Source organism: Myxine glutinosa, chromosome 12 (assembly GCF_964187855.1).
Source record: "Myxine glutinosa chromosome 12, kmMyxGlut1.1, whole genome shotgun sequence".
Classification (NCBI taxonomy): Eukaryota; Metazoa; Chordata; class Myxini; order Myxiniformes; family Myxinidae; genus Myxine; species Myxine glutinosa.
The window spans coordinates 95,301,028-95,321,759 of NC_136272.1; the positions used below are offsets into that span (position 1 = coordinate 95,301,028).

General features: G+C 42.9%; 1 protein-coding gene across 3 annotated transcripts in view; it reads left to right on the forward strand.

Annotated features, from left to right (window-relative positions):
* LOC137437640 (FRAS1-related extracellular matrix protein 2-like) overlaps nucleotides 1-20,732 on the forward strand; it is a 176,624-nt gene that overhangs the window by 120,515 nt on the left and 35,377 nt on the right. For all 3 annotated transcript variants that reach the window (XR_010986565.2, XM_068132114.2, XM_068132115.2), the window contains exons 10-13: nucleotides 1,582-1,746; nucleotides 13,518-13,697; nucleotides 14,144-14,274; nucleotides 17,570-17,728. Coding sequence is in view for 2 of the 3 variants with exons in the window: in XM_068132114.2 (XP_067988215.2) it covers nucleotides 1,582-1,746; nucleotides 13,518-13,697; nucleotides 14,144-14,274; nucleotides 17,570-17,728 (635 nt within the window). In the remaining variant the exon portion in view is untranslated. The remainder of the gene's footprint in view (nucleotides 1-1,581; nucleotides 1,747-13,517; nucleotides 13,698-14,143; nucleotides 14,275-17,569; nucleotides 17,729-20,732) is intronic.

Sequence of the window (20,732 nt, forward strand, 5' to 3'; positions counted from 1 at the left end):
GAAGAGTTTTAGTTGGTCATGGGTTGTCAGAAGAGTTCAGTGTGATCATTCGATTGAGGCAGGGAAGTTCGATCAGTCCACTACTGTTTACTATGGTGATTAATCTGGTGAGCAGACGAGTCATCAAGGGGGGAAATCTGAGAAATATGTTGAGAAATATGAGAGTGGACAGGGAATGCAGGAGACATTGTGGAAGGATATGCTCGAGAGACATGGATTGAGGATGAGCTTGGAGAAGACTGAAGTAATGTGGGTCGGACAGTGAAGTAAGGACCTGAAAATCAGTTTTGGGGGGAAGAAGATCTGGCAGGGAGGCATATTTGAGTATTGATGTGGAACGATGACCGAGGATGGTATTTTGGAGGAAAGTGGAGGGACTCAGGGCAGACAGGAAAATGTCAAGGAAATTGAAAGGAAAATTTCTGGGATCTTGTGTAACTCCAGCCTACCTTTACGGCCTGGAGACGGTGGCACTGCCAGAGAAACAACAACAGAGGCTGCAGGTCTGCAAAAACAACTGGGCCGGGAGGATTGTGCAAATGAGGAGGGTGGGTCGAAGAAGGATGGATAAACATCGATGTGAATGAAACATTTTGTTCTGCATTGCCATTCTGATATTTGGGTCTGAGTGTTATAAATACACCGATTCTCATGCACAACCAGCCAGCTTGTTCCCTAACAATGGAATAGAACATTGAATTACCAACCGATGATAGAAGTTTGTTTGTTTTTTGAAGAAAAAAAAGCTGGCTCAACAAAGTAAGAACTTTTAAGAAAAAGTAACAACTTAACTGGAAATATTGAAATAAATGACGCAAGTCCAAAGTTGCTGCGTGCAGAGCTTGATAATTCTAGCCAAACTGTCATGCTCCCTGGGCCTCGCAAGGTTGAACCAGTTTCACCTCTCTCGAGATGCCTGTTTATTCCAACTACCAGATCAACAATAGTTGTGTCCCCTGGTGGAGATCCCATTTCGAACAACTGCTCATTAACATTTGTTCTGAAAAAAATTGTCTTCTTCTTCTTTCTAATGGCTCAAGTGTGGAATCTCTTAACATAAAGGTTGCTGTCCTCAGCCAGTTATGGCAAGTGGTGTCAGGCTTTGTAGATCCTGTTCCCCCTTTCCCCTTTCAGGTGGTGATTAGAGCAGTCCTGTATTAGATGGTCCCGGGGCACTCTGGGTACCTGCGACTCCTGTTTAAAGCATCACTTTTCTTTCCGCACTCCGAGGGCTCAATTAAGGAGACATGTCCTCCTCTCCATGGGATGCCAACCACGAGAGATTTTGTCCGTGCTCTATCCTTTAAATACTGAGCGTCAAGCAAGGAAGCAGCAGCACATACCATTTTTTAAGTCTTTGGTATAACTTGATCGGGGTTCAAACCACCGACCTCCCAGACTTGAAGTAGACGCTCTAAATATTCCGCCACCGAGTCTGGTTCCGATTATGTTTTTCAGTAGTTTTTGTTGTACTTTAATTTTAACTAGTCCCAATATGCTCAACATATTAATAAATCAATTAATCAATTAATTAATTGATTTATTTTTATTGTTGGAATGATGCACTTGGATGGAGCACAGGTGAAATGGAAAAGACATGTGTGCTGTTGCTGGTGGATGACTCAACCTACGAGGACGAGGAGGAGCTGCAGTTGATGCTGGGCTCGCCAAGGAGTGATTCATCCTTTGGGGCTTCCGTCGGCAAGCAAAACAAGACAGTCGTCAAAATCAAAGATGAAGCAGACAGTAAGTCTTGCGTTAATGTTTAAAATGTGAATGCAAATGAAACTGGGTTTCACCTCAAACACAGTTTGATTGTTGAGTTGTTTGATTGTTGCTCTGGCCTGAGCTGGTGAGTGTGATGCACCACCTTGTGATTTACTGATGAGAAAAACTGAGTGATGTTGATTAAAAAGGTGCTGCTGATTCATTAGTGTTTCAGAAAAAGCAGTGAACATTCCAATCAAATCAGGACTGTATATGGAATTCAAGTTGTGGAATGCTCATAAAGGAAGTTCTCCAATCTAACCATAAAATATGTGCAAAAAATAAAGATATTCTACTATTATTGAAATATAACTCACGCAGTCACGGATACATATTGTTAGGCTATAAGGGCCATTTAGCCCATTATACCTGCACCATAAACCAGAAATCTCATCCCTTAACCGCAAGGAATTTGGTCATGTGACCACATTGGAAGAATTTTATTGAAACTAGAATATAGGACCCGTCGCTTCGTTGACGGAAATATCGATCTCTGTGGTCTAATTGCTAAAAAAAAAAACGTTTTTTTAATGGGAAAAAGAAAATTAAGGGGTGTATACAGTGCCTTCAGAAAGTATTCAGACCCCTTGACTTTTTCACATTTTCTTGTGTTACAGCCTCAATTTAAAATGGATTAAATATTAATTTTTTGTCACCGATCTACACAAAATACCACATAATGACAAAGTGAACATATGTTTTTATAAATATTAACAAATTTATTCAAAATGAAATGCAAAATATCTAATTTACTCAAGTGTTCAGCTCCCTGAGTCAATACATCATAGAAGCGCCTTTGGCAGCGATAACAGCTTCGAGTCTTCTTGGGTATGCCTGTATCCGCTTTCCACATCTGGATTTGGGGAATATGTCCCATTCTTCCTTGCAGATTTCCTCAAGCTCTTTGAAGTTGGATGGGAAGTGTCAGTGAACAGCAATCTTCAAGTCTCCACAGATTCTCAATAGGATTCAAGTCTATACCTGGTATTGGCCTAATGGTTAGGGCAGGGGGCTTGGGATGCTAAGGTCATGAGTTCGAATCCCGTTCAGCTGCTGAATTGATACCAGGTGGGTTTGACTCAGCCTGTTCATCCTTCCGAGGTCAGCGAAATGAGTACCAGGGTACTGGGTCCTCTCTCAAGGAGGTTGGTGGAAGGATTTGCACTCCGGCCACCATAAAAAACACCTCATTCCATAGCACACACAGTGGTGTGTGTCGGTATGGTGCTGAGGAGTCGTCCAAGGACGCAGCGACGTCCTGATCCAGCGTATGCTCCTATATATATCAGTGCTGGTCACAACTTATTTGCGAGGAAAAAAAGTGAAAAATAGAGAATATTGGCAAGGTGCCAAAAAATAATTGGCACTCGGCCAATAACTCTTATGGTACTTTTATTTACTTTACTTGTCCAACATCATGCTTGAAAAAAAACCTTTAGAACCCTAGAAATTGATTCTGATTGTAAATTACTGGTTGGTATTTTTTGCGAAATTTTCTAGATTTCCTGGCATGAAAAGTTGAAAAACTTGACATTTTGGGTAACACATGAATATTTAAATTTTTGTTTTCATGAATTTGTAATTGCCCAATTTGACCAACCCTGCTATTTTATGGAGGTACAGGGTTGGTACTTTAATGCTGCAGGTATAACTCTAAATCCATAATTTGAGCATCTGGTACAAGAATCTGGTGGTCTGACATATATATATATATATATATATATATATATATATATATATATATATATATATATATATATATATATATATATATATATATATATATATATATATAGATATATATGCCCAAGGACGTTCACGTTCTTGTGCTGAAGCCATTCCAGTGTTGCTTTGACTGTATGCTTTGGGTCATTGTCCTTTTGGAATGTAAATCTTCACCTAAGTCTCAGGTCTTTTGCACTCTGAAGCAGGGTTCCTCAAGGATGTGCCTGTATTTGGCTCCATTCATTGTTCCCTCCATCCATACAAGTCTCCCAGTCGCTGCCCCTGAAAAGCATCCCCATAGCATGATGCTGCTAGCACCATGACTCACGGTAGGGATGGCATTAGATGGATAATGAGCTGTACTCAGTTTCCACCAGACGTAGTGCTTTGCATTCAGGCCAAAGAGTTCAATTTTCGTCTCATCAGACCACAGAATATTTTGCCTCACACTCTGAGTCTTTCACATACCTTTCTGCAAACTCCAAGCATGCTGTCATGTGCCTTATTCTCAGGAATGGCTTCAGTCTGACCACTCTCCCAAGAAGCCTAGACTTGTGAATTGCTGCAGAGACTGTTGTCATTATTGGCAGGCTTTCCCATCTCAACCAAGGAACTCTGTAGTTCTGTCAAAGGGGTCATTTGGGTTCTTGGTGACATTCCTGACCAAGGTCCTTCTTTCCCTGTTGCCCAGTTTGGTCGGACGGCCAGCTCTCGGAAGAGTCTGGGTTGTTCCATATTATTTCCATTTCCTAATGATGGAGCTCACTGTGCTCTTTGGATCTTTCAACACTCTAGAAATTGTTCTGTACCCTTCCCCTGATCTACGCCTCCTCACAATTCTATATTGGAGTTCTACACACAGTTCCTTTGACTTATTGGTATAGTTTCCACTCTGACATGCATGGTTTCTGCTCTGACAACTGGGGGACCTTGTATAGAAAGGTGTTTTTCTTTCAAAATCATGTTCAATCAATTGAATTGGCCACAGGTGGATTTCAATCAAGTTGTGGAGACATCTCAAGGATGATCAAGAGAAATTGGATGCACCTGAGCTCAATCTGGAGTGCCATTGCTGAGGTCTTGAATACTTATTGACTCAAGATATTTTTGTATTTCATGTTTAATTAATTTGAAAATATTTCTGAAAAATATTCCACTTTGACATTATGGGGTATTGTGTGAAGATCAGTGACAAAAAAATCACTATTTAATCCATTTTAAATTCAGGCTGTAACACAAGAAAATGTGAAAAACGTCAAGGGGTGTGAATACTTTCTGAAGGCACTGTAGATACCGATCTAGCTACACACTCAGGGAGCGAAGAGATTGTTAATAGGATATTCATCACAGCCTTTTTAGATGCTGAATTGCAAATAATATACAACAACACATGAAGAGAAAGACCAAAATAAAAACAATTTCTCACACTCCCCCTCTCGTTTTTTCTTTTGATCAAACTGTCTGGGGTATGTATGAGGGATGGGCCACGGCAGCAAAAAAAACTCTGAGGTCTCCTCGTCTCTGCCTTTCTGTAAATTCCTAAAAAAACAGGACTTTGCATTTCGTCGGCCTAGTTGCGATGCCTAATCTATGGTTCAAGAATATAAAAGGATTCCTGGGAGATCCTGCCCTCCATGCAAGGATACCCAGCGTCGCAAGTTGACGTTTGCAGTTTCGCCACGTGTGCCCATGTACCCATACACAAACCTTCCCTCCTTTTTTTTAATTATCTTTTTTTTTGCAAGAAAACCCTTCCTGGGAGTTCCCTGAATATACCATCGTTGGTTTCATTGAAATCCGATAATCAGTTCTCAAATTACAGCACGACAGACATACAGGCACCTGTTATAATATAGATGTAAAATGGGATTGTCAACGTAAACAAACGATGGTGATGGTACACTGTGGCCTAACCTAAGAGAGCAGTAGATCTTCGGTTCCTGTAATGTAAATGCCAAATGGGCAGCTGGCTTTACAGGATGCTCCTTGATGCAGCATCTCTTGAAGCCACCAGATCAGAAGAACAGTGTTAGTTGTTATCTGATCGTACTGGATTCCATCACAGTATACTATCAGATAGCTATCTGATGCTGGGTTCGATTACAGTTTGAAATAAACCCAAGCTGTGATTTAACCCATTATCAGAAAGCTCAGACTCCATCAAATGAACCTTCTTGCTGTCCATTCACAGTCAGTCAATGTGAGCCAAATGAATGTGTCATGGCAGACATGAACATTTTGAAGAGGGTACAAATGAATGTTTCAATGCAAGCACATGGTAGATTCAAACAAAGCAAATCGCACGGAAGTGTCACCAAATGTCTCGTCATGACACAACTTTTCGTGTAATCCATGGGAAAGCAATCCCAGGAAAACCACCAAGTCGGTTTATTTCAAGCAAAGTTGACGATATACCAAAGCAAGAAGGGCTACTCTTGGGGTCTCTTGCTTGAAACACAGTATCATGGATATGGAGGGTTAGTGCCTCCAATGGGGAGCAGTTGCTCAAATATGGATACAGGCATGGCGAGTATGAGCTAGCTCCTGAAATTCCTGAATGTCCTGAAATATCTGCACTTCCTCTCCTAATATGCGCAAAGTTTGTGTCACAGTTTCAAACGTAAATGGATGCTTTAAATAAGCTATTTCATGGTGGTTGTTCGTGTGTGCACCCTGTGGCTACGAGTTGCATCATTTTCTTGGGGCGTGGCTGCCGTTGATGCAATGCCCCCATTACCAGTCACCTGGTAGTCATTCTGCCAACCTCGGAAGGATGACAGGATGAGTCAACCCACGTGGTGTGGAATGACAGGGGCTCAATCTCAGGACCCTCAGATCTCAGGCCAGTCACCTTAACCGTTAAGCAACACCAGGCTAAGCGATTTCATGAAAAGTATTAAACACTATATTGTGTGATATTTTAAACATGAGGGCAAGGACACCCTCGACATGTGCATGAAAAACCATCATAACCTCCAGCAACTGCATGATTTAGTGTTGGCAACAAAAACACTTGGTATCCTTCATGAAGAGTAGGTGAACTACCACCGGCACCCTCAAAACAAATTCCAAATTCCTGCTATAGCCGACAGGGGGAAACCACAGCACAACCACCACCACCACCCACACCCCTTAAGCCAATGATGCTACTCGCAGCCAGGTGCTGCATATGAAGAAAAAGTAGAAGAACAAAAAACGGTGGCATTGTAATTTAAATAATCCAACCACCACCTTTTGTGGTGCGGTCATACTGTTAACCACTGTTTGGTGGGGCCATGCCATACTACTAACCACTGTTTTGTGGTGCAATGCCATATTGCTAACCACTGTTTTGTGGTGCCATGCCATACTGCTAACCACTGTTTTGTGGTGCCATGCCAAACTGCTAACCACTGTTTTGCGGTGCCATGCCATACTGCTAACCACTGTTTTGTGGTGCCTTGCCACACTGCTAACCACTGTTTTGTGGTGCCATGCCATACTGCTATCCACTGTTTTGTGGTGCCTTGCCATACTGCTCACTGCTGTCTTGTGGTGCCTTGCCATACTGCTAACCACTGTTTTGTGGTGCCTTGCCACACTGCTAACCACTGTCTTGTGGTGCCATGCCATACTGATAACTGCTGTTTTGTGGTGCCATGCTCTAATGCGAACCACTTTTGTGGTGCCATGCCATACTGCTAACCGCTGTTTTGTGGTGCCATGCCACACTGCTAACCACTGTTTTGTGGTGCCATGCCATACTGCTAACTGCTGTTTTGTGGTGCCTTGCCATATTGCTAACCACTGTTTTGTGGTGCCATGCCATACTGCTAACCACTGTTTTGTGGTGCCTTGCCATACTGCTATCCACTGTTTTGTGGTGCCATGCCAAACTGCTAACTGCTGTTTTGTGGTGCCTTGCCATACTGCTAACTGCTGTTTTGTGGTGCCTTGCCATATTGCTAACCACTGTTTTGTGGTGCCATGCCATACTGATAACTGCTGTTTTGTGGTGCCTTGCCATACTGCTAACCACTGTTTTGTGGTGCCATGCCATACTGCTAACCACTGTTTTGTGGTGCCTTGCCATACTGCTAACTACTGTTTTGTGGTGCCTTGCCACACTGTTAACCACTGTTTTGTGGTGCCATGCCATACTAACCACTGTTTTGTGGTGCAATGCCATATTGCTAACCACTGTTTTGTGGTGCCATGCCATACTGCTAACCACTGTTTTGTGGTGCCTTGCCATACTGCTAACTACTGTTTTGTGGTGCCTTGCCACACTGTTAACCACTGTTTTGTGGTGCCATGCCATACTACTAACCACTGTTTTGTGGTGCAATGCCATATTGCTAACCACTGTTTTGTGGTGCCATGCCATACTGTTAACCAATGTTTTGTGGGGCCATGCCATACTACTAACCACTGTTTTGTGGTGCCATGCCATATTGCTAACCATTGTTTTGTGGTGCCATGCTATACTGTTAACCACTGTTTTGTGGGGCCATGCCATACTACTAACCACTGTTTTGTGGTGCCATGCCATATTGCTAACCATTGTTTTGTGGTGCCATGCCATACTGCTAACCACTGTTTTGTGGTGCCATGCCATACTGCTAACCATTGTTATGTGGTGACATGCCATACTGCTAACCACTGTTTTGTGATGCCATGCCATACTGCTAACCACTTTTGTGGTGTCATGCCATACTGCTAACCGTTGTTATGTGGTGACATGCCATAATCCTAACTGCTGTTTTGTGGTGCTATGCCATACTGCTAACTGCTGTTTTGTGGTGCCATGTCATACTGCTAACCGCTGTTTTGTGGTGCCATGCCATACTGCTAAATGCTATTTTGTGGTGCTATACTATAATGCGAACCACTTTTGTGGTGCCATGCCATACTGCTAACCGCTGTATTGTGGTGCCATGCCACACTGCTATCCACTGTTTTGTTGTGCCTTGCCATACTGCTAACTGCTGTTTTGTGGTGCCATGCCACACTGCTAACCACTGTTTTGTGGTCCCATGCCATACTGATAACTGCTGTTTTGTGGTGCAATGCTCTAATGCGAACCACTTTTGTGGTGCCATGCCATACTGCTCACCGCTGTTTTGTGGTGCCATGCCACACTGCTAACCACTGTTTTGTGGTGCCTTGCCATACTGCTAACTGCTGTTTTGTGGTGCCATGCCACACTGCTAACCACTGTTTTGTGGTGCCATGCCATACTGATAACTGCTGTTTTGTGGTGCAATGCTCTAATGCGAACCACTTTTGTGGTGCCATGCCATACTGCTAACCACTGTTTTGTGGTGCCATGCCATACTGATAACTGCTGTTTTGTGGTGCAATGCTCTAATGCGAACCACTTTGTGGTGCCATGCCATACTGCTAACTGCTGTTTTGTGGTGCCATGCCATACTGCTAAGCACTGTTTTGTGGTGCCATGCCATACTGCTAACTGCTGTTTTGTGGTGCCATGCCATACTGCTAACCACTGTTTTGTGATGCCATGCCATACTGCGAAGCAATGTTTTGTGGTGCCATGCCATACTGCGAAGCAATGTTTTGTGGTGCCATGCCATACTGCTAGTGCTAACCACTCTTTTGTGGTGCCATGCCATACTGCTAACCACTCTTTTGTGGTGCCATGCTCTAATGCGAACCACTTTTGTGGTGCCATGCCATACTGCTAACTGCTCTTTTGTGGTGCCATGCCATACTGCTAACTGCTGTTTTGTGGTGCCATGCCATACTGCTAAGCACTGTTTTGTGGTGCCATGCCATACTGCTAACTGCTGTTTTGTGGTGCCATGCCATACTGCTAACCACTGTTTTGTGGTGCCATGCCATACTGCGAAGCACTGTTTTGTGGTGCCATGCCATACTGCTAGTGCTAACCACTCTTTTGTGGTGCCATGCCATACTGCTAACCACTCTTTTGTGGTGCCATGCTCTAATGCGAACCACTTTTGTGGTGCCATGCCATACTGCTAACCACTGTTTTGTGGTGCCATGCCATACTGCGAAGCACTGTTTTGTGGTGCCATGCCATACTGCTAGTGCTAACCACTGTTTTGTGGTGCCATGCCATACTGCTAAGCACTGTTTTGTGGTGCCATGCCATACTGCTAACCACTGTTTTGTGGTGCCATGCCATACTGCTAACTGCTGTTTTGTGGTGCCATGCCATACTGCTAAGCACTGTTTTGTGGTGCCATGCCATACTGCTAACCACTGTTTTGTGGTGCCATGCCATACTGCTAACTGCTGTTTTGTGGTGCCATGCCATACTGCTAACTGCTGTTTTGTGGTGCCATGCCATACTGCTAAGCACTGTTTTGTGGTGCCATGCCATACTGCTAACCACTGTTTTTGTGGTGCCATGCCATACTGCTAACTGCTGTTTTGTGGTGCCATGCCATACTGCTAACTGCTGTTTTGTGGTGCCATGCCATACTGCTAACTGCTGTTTTGTGGTGCCATGCCATACTGCTAACCACTCTTTTGTGGTACCATGCCATACTGCTAACTGCTGTTTTGTGGTGCTATGCCATACTGCTAACCACTCTTTTGTGGTGCCATGCCAAATTTCCCAAAAAAATTATAGGAGAGACTTTATAAATCTATAGTTATAAATTGTTCTGATATCCTAATATGTTTTACATTTATTTTGCGTGATTTGTTTTTAAATATTAAAGTGATGAACCGAACCTTTTCAGAACTTCTTCAGACCCAAAGATGTGTAGGTTCCTAAAGACACAAACAATACAAAAGCTGTAAAACTGCAAGATGTTCTCCTATATTATATGTTATACAGTGGTGGCTGCAAGTTTGCATAATTGGCTGGGAACACAGCAGTGCCCTTTGTAGGTTAGAGCAGGAATATGGAGTTTATTCAGGATTCCGGCCATAGCTCGCCAACTCTTCACGAAGGACATCATGGAATCTTTAACGTCCACCAACTAATGCTCGTAGACGGGATGCCCAATTAAACGTGAGTGCTTCTATAAGATCTGGTGGCTTCAGGTACAGCAGAAATAAAGAAAACTTTAGAGATGCTCTACTTGTGCCATCTTGCTCGGTCATTTCGGTTTCATTAATATTTAAATCAGAAAAATGGCATGCAGAGCATGATGCTTGCAAATTCCACCCCTCCCCCCAAAAACGTTGCCATGGATACATCAAATTGTCCATTTCATTAGGATTACAATTGATGATTTTAATCAAAGCTTGGGTCAATCGGATGAAAAGAGACGATTTTTCAGATGTAAATTGATGATTTTAGAAGTTTGACCTTGGACCTTTTGACCTCAAAAATAGCAGGTTTCCCAATTTATTGACTCAATGTGCAAATGCTGTTCAATTTTCAAGTCAATCGGATGAAAAATGACAATTTTAGAAATCTGACCTCAACATGACCTTTGACCCTTGACCTCAAAATCAATAGGCTTCTCCCTTATGAGAAACTCTACCATCTAGTGAAGTTTCGTGAAGATCGGTTTGACATTGTTGACAGACAGACAGACTAACGCATAAGACCAACCAATATACAGACTTGACATTTAATATGGAATATTTTTTTTGTGGGGGTGAACTTACTTTTCAAGATGTCTTAGAACCAAAAGTTCATTGGAATCATGTTGAAATTATTCTAGATTTTGTTAATGTGACCTTTAAAAGAAACAAAAACCACATTTGACATTTCGAAACAAATAAATTGATCCTTGAAAGTGATGTAAACTGATATCGAACTCAATTCATGGACAGTACTGTGTTAAACTTCTGTACGTTTTCCAGAAGTATCTCTTTATTTTGCACATTAGCCAAATTTTTTTTTAACAAAAACAAAAGTTAAATTACGACTGGGATTACGGATAGTAAAATTACAGTTCAGTACTTCGTGTAACCCCCACGAGCATTCAGGAGAGCACGTACACGTTGAGGCATGCTGTTCACGAGATTTGCCAAGGTTTGGACAGGAATCGCTTGCCATGCAGTGACAAAAGCCTGCTGCAATTCACGCACAGAGGTCGGCTGCTGGTCCAAGTGGTCGATTTGACGCGTTAATTCTGCCCACAAGTTCTCTATCAGATTCATATCCGGGGACATGGCAGGCCACTCCATATGCTCTCCACCACGGTTAGCAAGAAAGTGTTGGATCATGCGAGCACGATGAGGCCGTGCATTGTCATCCTGGAAGACAAAATTTCCTCGAAAGGCTGCATGAGCAAATGGAAGCAATGTTTCTTCCAGAATGGCCCTGTACTTGAACTGGTTCAGGTTTCCATTCAGAACAACCAGGTCAGTTTTGCCCCCTGCATGAAAAGCAGCCCAAACGGTCACCCCACCACCTCCAGCTTGGACTCTTGGCATGATACAATCTTTGTTGTAGGCTTCATGCACTTGTCTGCGCCCTCGGACGCGGCCATCTTGACGATAGACCAGAAATCTAGACTCGTCACTGAAGATCACGGGATTCCAGTGTCCTGGCTGCCATTGACAGTGCTCTCTGGCCCACTGCAATCGGCGCTGACGGTGTTGTCTGGTCAGGTATGGCTTTCTCAGGGGACGCCTGGCACGATAGCCTGCTTGAACCAGTCGTTGGTTGACTAGCCTTCTGGATACAGGCACATTTGTCAGTTGATGCCACTCAGCCCTAAGCCGATTAGCTGACTTGGTACGGCCATTGCAGACTAACCGGTGCAGCTGGCGATCATCCCTCCTTGTGGTTCTGCGGGGACGTCCTGGCCTCGGTATTGGAGTAGGGACACCCCTCTGAGCATTTCGTTTCAGGATCTTTGACACCTGACCTTGAGTGATGCCATACTGCCGAGCAATAGCACGCTGTTTCATGCCGTAATTTCGTAAAGCCACTACTCCATGACAAACAGCATTGTCGAGTTGACGGACCATCTCCAGAGGAAGCGGCAATAACTTTTGGAGACGTGCAGCAGTTGTTTTCCACTAATACAGAACGCAACAACCCTTGTATACCCGACTGTGAAGCCAATCATCAAATGCACCTGTCCGTACATTTTGCCACGCCACCTGTGATATAATCCTGTTGTTGACTTCTTGCTGCGACAGACAATCAGTGACATGGTTCTTTTAACAAATAAATCACCAAAGTGTAAAAGAAACTCACCAGATTGATATACTGAGTTAAGAAAGTAAACCCAAGTCAAGAAAAAATATATATGCCATATTAAATGCCAAGTCTGTATTTGAAAAATGTTGAATTTTCGCAAGTAATAAGTGAAGATTAAATGTCCTGTTTTGTCAAAGAGACTGAGAAATATAGGATGAGAATCACTTCTGTGTTTCGATTAAAGCAAAAGATGTAGAACCATATAAATTATTAATTATTGCTGGCTTTATAAAACGAACAGAAAATGAATGATATTGTCATTGGAGATCAGGGAGTGTGGTCCTCCCTCACAGGTGCTTGAGATCTCTATCTGATGCACACCTGTACTCTATAAGATGGACAATGAGAGGAGTGCGCACTGAGGGGCGGCCATGCTTTAATGTGGCCACGATGTTTTTGATTTGTTTAACAAGTGAACATTGCGGAGAGCTGAGCTACCAATTAGCCCCTGGCACGAATTAGGAGTTTGGGGAGATATTTTACAAAGACAGGGAATTCACCATGTTTTATTCCTCCCTGGTGAAAACACCGAGTCCAATCATCCATCAATATAATGTCCATTAACCTGGGGCACCAAAGCATGAGGACCACATTTTGAGCTTGATTTGTTCTCTTTAGAGGTGCAATTGGTAAGTCTGATGATGCATCATGGAGTATCACTGCCCTGGCTACGGGCGTGTTGAGGGCACATTTTGGAACCTTTTCTTCAACTATGTTTCCATCAAGTGCAGAGGTTTCCTCCTTATTCTTTTTCTTCTTTCATATGCAGCACAGGGTTGCATATCTAATTTGCTGGGGGTGCAGCTGTATTATGGAGTTGGCAGGTGCAAACAAATTGCTCGTCATACATTGTGCTGTCCCACCTTTACTGCTTGTGTTCCAGAGCCGATCATCGTATTTGGCGAGACTAAGTTCAGCGTCCACGAGCCAAGCCCTGATGGAGACACACTACTGCGCATACCTGTTTTGCGCTACGGAGACACGTCAGAGCTTTCAGTTGTACGAGTTCACACTAAAGATGGCTCTGCCAACTCCGGATCTGACTACATCCCAATATCAGAAGGTCTCTCGTTCATTAGGACCTTTTTATAGAGATGCACTTTGAATTTTGAGAATTTGTGTTGAGGAAGTATGTCAGGTTAGTGGTGATTTGAGATCATTTATCTATTGCACAAAAGTGGTGGAATATTTGCCCTAACTCCAGAATATTCTACACATCTCTCCCCTCCCCAAACAATTTGCTCCCATTACTCCCATCTCTTTATGGGATATATTACCCTATTACAGGCTACTTGGCCTCTTCTTGTGTTAAATTTCCTTGTGTATTTTTATTTGCGCATCATTTGTGTTGCTTAGTAACGTCACTTAGCAAATCTCCAAAGGACTGGAGGCTGACACTCAACTCGATAGTTGATGCCAACTTTTGCTGTACCAAGGTTCGGGCTCAGGAAGAGCACAGTAGGAGTAAGGATGCAATGCCTAATAGGAGACTGTGTCCGTTGTCTACAGAGATAGCATTCAGAGCCGGAGAGACGGAGCACTTTGTGGAAGTGCGAATTCTGTACGATGGGGAGCGAGAGATGCGGGAGGCCTTCTCGGTTCACTTGAGGCCTGACGAACACATGGTGGCAGAAACGAGGGTGAGCCCCAGCTTTCTAATTCAAACGTCACGTCATTAATCACATGGGCAGAACTATATTGAGAGCGTGTGATCTGTCGCAGGAGGAGTCGATGCCTCACGCTGCTCCAGTCCTGGCTCCCCGTGGAGGGGCAGCTCGATGAAGATGGGTGCCAAATGCTCATGTTGCTATCGAGAACTTTATTTTTGTTTTTCCAGTGTATCGCAAGACTTCAAAACCAAGTACAGTTAACTATATAAACAGAAAGTGAGGGGAAATATTTCAATAGAAAGAAAAAATAATTGGGGAGATGACATGAGCGATATCAATATCCCCAACTAAAAGCGGCAGTATTTGGTGTGAATGCGGATTTGCATCATGGATTGTTGTAAGGGTAGACTATGGACTGACAGGATAGCTCAGAGGTAACATATTCACTTTTGAGCTGTCTAGTCTGGGTTTGATTCCCAACCCAACGATAAACTGGCATCTTAGTGCTTCACAAGCAGGGCGATGCATCAATGAATATTTGGGTCCAACTTTAAAAGGTGGTTTGCCCAAGAAGGATTTTTTTTTTGTATACAGAATCGAGGCTCGAGTAAGAGCTAACACGTTTAACATGAAAACATGCACAGACACATAAAACATACAATGAAGGGAGCGGGAGACAAGAGGGGGAGAAAGAGGGAAGCACACAAGCACAACAACAGAAGAGAACAAGGACATCGGTAGATCTGTGGAAGGGAGAGGGATCTGAAGAAGGGAGGGATACACCAAAATCTGATGGAGACACACTTCGTCTCCATCAGATTGGAGACAATCCAACACACAATCTACACGATATAAAGCAAATGAACACGACTAGGGATTTCACTTCCAGGAATTTCAGGAAAGAAGTTGGGGATTGAAAGAGGCAGATTTGGGTGTTTTAACAGGGGTAGAAAAGATCAAGGTTTTGGATGGGGGAAGATAAGAGATGGTGGTAAACAGCCGTTTTAAAGACCTGGAGGGAGGAGTGGGATTAAAGAGAGTGAGGGAGTTTGTTCTCGAGGTGGGCGAAAAGAGGAATGAAAGAGTGAAGGTGAGCAGAGAGTATTGATTTTGGCAGTTTAACCATAAGAGGGTGGCTGGCAGATCTTGTGCGACCTGTAGGAATATTTGGGGGACAGAGCACAGACAGAGCTGGGGGAGCCAGGCTGGAGAGGAGTCGGTAGAAGACAGAAAGACCACCAACCTGCCTGCGGTGAGTGAGTGAAAGGCCCTCAGAATCAGCTTTATCGCGGGAGATTCCAATGATTCTAAATGCTTTGGTTTCAACCGTGTGAAGTGAAGCTAGGTGTGAGGCAGGAGCACCAGCCCAGAGGGGAGAACAGTATTCCATTGAGCTGCGGATGAAAGCCTTGTATGTGGTGAGGAGCTCAGGTGTGCCAATGAAGGACTTTGCACGACGGAGGATGCCCAGTCGGCGAATGGCTTTGGAGGCCATATTGGAAATGTGGTTTTCCCAAGAAAGTTCATGGCAGATAATGAGACCCAAAAGCTTGCATGACAGAACTTATTGGAGAGGATTGTTCAGAAAGTAGACGAGAGGGGCGGAGGTGGTGGTTGCCAGACAGTCCTTTTGGAGAGAAATAGTGACAGTGTGAGATCTGTCAGAATTGAAAGACATTTTCCAAGTGTTTGACCATCTTGTGATTTTGTCAACGTCTGAGAGAGAGGGAAGAGGTTGCAGTTTTCCTGTCTTTAGGATGAGGGATGTCATGGCAGAGGGTGGAGTCATCAGCAAGTAGATAAAGAGGATTTTCCAGAGAGTCAGAGAGATCATTGATGAAGACCAGAAAAAGCACAGGGCCCAGAACACTGCCTTGGGGCACTCCAGCCTTGACAGGAAGAGGTGATGAAAGTGAGAGCCAAACATTGGCTAAGAGAGCAGAGGAAGTCAGTAATCCAAGATTGGATTCCATAGGTAGACAGTTTGGAGATTAAAGCGGGATGCCAGACTGTATCAAAAGCATGAGATATGTCTAGAGACTCAACCAGCATGTGCAAGGTTGAGTAACCTGGTCTGAAACCAAATTGGTGATCTGAGAATATTTGTTATATTTCGAATGTTATATTGAATATATGAATTTAATGTTATATTTTGAACATGAATCGGAACATTAATAGATTTGACAAATTTCTCGTTGTACCATACTTTAGCTCTGAATTTTACCCAGCCGCACATGCATGGAGAGGATTGAGATAATGCTTTACTCTTTCTGCCTGCCTGGCAGTCAAACAAAATGGAAATCATTCCAAATAGGAAAGTTACTGGTTTTAAGGATGTTATAAAGGACACAAACAACAGCTACAAATAACTAATGTAATGTATTAGATAGGGTGATGTTATAGACACTGGAAAAAACGGTGGTAGAACATGGGATTAAATTATATATATATATGCCTTTCAACCTCTTGAAACGTTTATTTGAATTGCATAATAAACTTGAACACTGTGGAACGCAAATCAGGTGGTGTATGGGACTGCTTCAATCGTGCTAAACTTCCAGGTTTCTTGTTTTTTTGACAATCTTTAAAATCATTATTTCATTAAAATTGAAGCGTACAGTAAACCCTTAATTATTGTGGGGGTTAAGTTCCTGGAAAATGCCGCAATAATTAAAACTAATTTAGTATGGTAATAAGGGGGTTAGGTTCCCGAGCCTCCAGCAAATATAGACGAAGGTGGGCGACAGCCAAAAAGAAACACATCACAATTGAAATAAACATGTAAAATAAATATAAATTGGCTTACGAAGTCTCCTACTGCGTTGAAGCAGATTAAACATTCAAAAGCAGATAAAATGTGGCCCTTCCCTTCTCACAATAGTTTTCCTCTTGGCAGCCAACGTTAAAAATCATTAAGGCCAATAATAACCAAAAACAATGGTTACATGTGTAAAGTCGAATTATATGTTGTGAACTCGAAACTGTTAACAATAATCACTTTATTTGTTCATTGTTTTACACTTCAACATAATTATTAACTGTGCATGAGAAACAACAAAAGACTTGTGGTGCAAGATATCCAGAGGCCTTTGCGATGATAATCTGGACAAACTATAGATTTCTTGTATGGTTTGAGAGTAAATGATTGACAAATTTGCCTTGTAAAGACCCTTCTTCATGGTCTATAACTTTTGGAAAAGACTAATTGAAGTTCCATTTGGCTACCTCAAATCCAAGGTTACCTCAAAAGCTGTCTCTGCCTACAGTCTACCTATGACAAAAAGGTATTTTAAAACATAACTTTTCTTGTTTTTCGCTCCAACAGAAAAACAAGGTGACTGTGTACATTGAAGAAGTGGAAAGCATGGCGGATGTCACATTTCCCTCAATTCCTGAGGTCATTTCCCTCATGTTCTACGATGATGCAGCAAAGGCCACGGAGCAGCCCAACCCTCCAGCTGGCTACCCGCTCATCTGCATCACAGTAAGTGTCCAAGTTGGTATTCAAACAGATGTCGAGACTTTCACCTCAAAAACCCCTCAAAATTGTTTCTTAAAGAAGCACTGTTGGATTCGTTTTCTTGAAGAGGCAAGGGTAGATTGCTTTTCTTAAAAGAAGCACGAGTGGATTCGTTTTCTTAAAGAAGCACGGATGTATAAGTGTTCCAAAGAAGCACTGATGGATTTGTTTTCTGAAAGAAACACGGATGTATTTGTGTTCTATAGAAGCATGGATGGATTCGTTTTCTTAAAGCAGCATGCATAGATTGGTTTTCTTAAAGAAGCACACATACATTGGTTTTCTTAAAGAAGCATGGATGTATTTGTGTTCCATAGAAGCACGGATGGATTGGTTTTATTAAAGAAGAATGGATGGATTGATTTTCTTAAAGAAGCACACATAGATTGGTTTTCTTAAAGAAGAACGCATAGATTGGGTTTCTTAAAGAAGCATGCATTGGTTGGTTTTCTTAAAGAAGCATGGATGTATTCGTGTTCCATAGAAGCATGGATGGATTGGTTTTATTAAAGAAGAATGGATGGATTGATTTTCTTAAAGAAGCACACATAGATTGGTTTTCTTAAAGAAGAACGCATAGATTGGGTTTCTTAAAGAAGCATGCATTGGTTGGTTTTCTTAAAGAAGCATGGTTGGATTGGTTTTCTTCAAGAAGCACTCATACATTGGTTTTCTTAAAGAAGCATGCATAGATTGGTTTTCTTAAAGAAGCATGGATGGATTGGTTTTCTTAAAGAAGCACACGTAGATTAATTTTCTTAAAGAAGCACACATAGATTGGTTTTCTTAAAGAAGCACGCATAGATTGGTTTTCTGAAAGAAGCGTGGATGTATTAGTGTTCTCCAGAAGCATGGATGTATTAGTGTTCTATAGAAGCATGGATGTATTACTGTTCTATAGAAGCGTGGATGTATTAGTGTTCTATAGAAGCATGAATGTATTAGTGTTGTATAGAAGCATGGATGTATTCGTGTTCTATAGAAGCATGGATGTATTAGTGTTCTATAGAAGCATGCATGTATTAGTGTTATATAGAAGCATGGATGTATTAGCAGCATTGACATGCTGCTTCTGCTTTCTCAACAATGGATGGAGGTCCTCAACGCCAAACAGGAAATTAGAGCTGTCTCCCTTGACATTTCACATGCCTTCGATACGGTCTGGCACCCCGCTCTGCTCACCAAACTCTCCTCCTTTGGTATCCATGGAAATCTCCACGCATGGCTGGCGGACTTCCTCTCTGGTCGTAGTCAACATGTGGCCCTGAATGGGTTTCTCTCATCTCCTCTTCCTGTTCAGGCTGGAGTTCCCCAAGGTAGTGTTCTGGGCCCTGTGCTTTTTCTGGTCTTCATCAATGATCTCTCTGACTCTCTTGAAAATCCTCTCTATCTCTTTGCTGACGACTCTACTCTCTGTCGCTCCATTCCTCATCCCTTAGATCAGCAGTCTGCAGCCTCCTCACTCTCTGCAGACCTGGACAAAATCACAGACTGGGCAAACAAATGGAACATGTCTTTCAATCCTGATAAATCTCACACTCTTACGATGTCTCTCTGAAAAGACCGACTGGAAAACCCTCCCATCCACTTTCTGAAAAATCCTCTCCAAGAAGTTCTGTCACTCAAGCTTTTGGGTCTCACTATTTGCCATGATCTTTCCAGGGAAAACCACATTTCAAATCTGGCCTCCAAAGCCAGTCGCCGACTGGGCATCCTCCGTCGTGCGAAGTCCTTCCTTGGCACACCTGAGCTCCTCACCACATACAAGGCTTTCATCCGCAGCTCAATGGAATACTGCTCTCCCCTCTGGTCTGGTGCTCCTGCCTCACACCTAGCTCGTCTTCACGCTGTTGAAACCAAAGCGTTCAGAATCATTGGAATCTCCCGCGATGAAGCTAACTCCAAGGGCCTTTCACTCACTCACCGCAGGCAGGTTGGTGGTCTTTCCATCTTCTACCGACTACACTCTGGCCTTGTTGCCCCCCCAGCTCTCTCTGGGCTCTGTCCCCCAAATATTCCTACAGGTCGCACAAGATCTGCCTGCAACCCTCTTATGGTTAAACTGCCAAAATCAAGACTTTCTGCTCACCTTCACTCCTTCATTCCTCTTTTCTCCCGCCTCTGGAACAAACTCCCTCACTCTCTTCAATCCCACTCCACTCTCCAGGTCTTTAAAACAGCTGTTCACCACCATCTCTTATCCTCCCCCATCCAAAACCTTGATCTTTTCTACCCCCGCTAATTTCGGTCCCCTTGTGTTTTATACCTCTCCCGCCCCCCCCCCCCCCCCTTCCCACGCCTCCTGCCCCCAAGCCCTCTCCCTCCCACACTTCTCCCTGCTCTCAAATGTTGTGGTTGTGTGCTTCCCCTTCTTTCCCCATCTTGTCTTCCGCTCCCTCTTTTTGTATATTTTGTTTGTCTGGTTGATTTGTTTGTGAAATAAATGTTAGCTCTTTCACGAGCCTCGATTCAGTATACAAAAAAAAAAAAAAAAAAGTGTTCTATAGAAGCATGGATGTATTAGTGTTCTATAGAAGCATGGATGTATTAGTGTTCTATAGAAGCACGAATGGATTGGGTTTCATAAAGAAGCACGCATAGATTGGTTTTCTTAAAGAAGCACGCATAGATTGGTTTGCTTAAAGAAGCACACATAGATTGGTTTTCTTAAAGAAGCACGCATAGATTGGTTTTCTTAAAGAAGCATGGATGTATTAGTGTTCTATAGAAGCATGGATGTATTGGTATTCTATAGAAGCACGGATGGATTGGATTTATTGAAGAAGCACGCGTAGATTGGTTTTCTTAAAGAAGCATGCATAGATTGGTTTTCTTAAAGAAGCACACATAGATTGGTTTTCTTAAAGAAGGACACATAGATTGGTTTTCTTAAAGAAGCACGCATCGATTTGTTTTCTTAAATGGGCACGCATAGATTGGTTTTCTTAAAGAAGCATGGATGTATTGG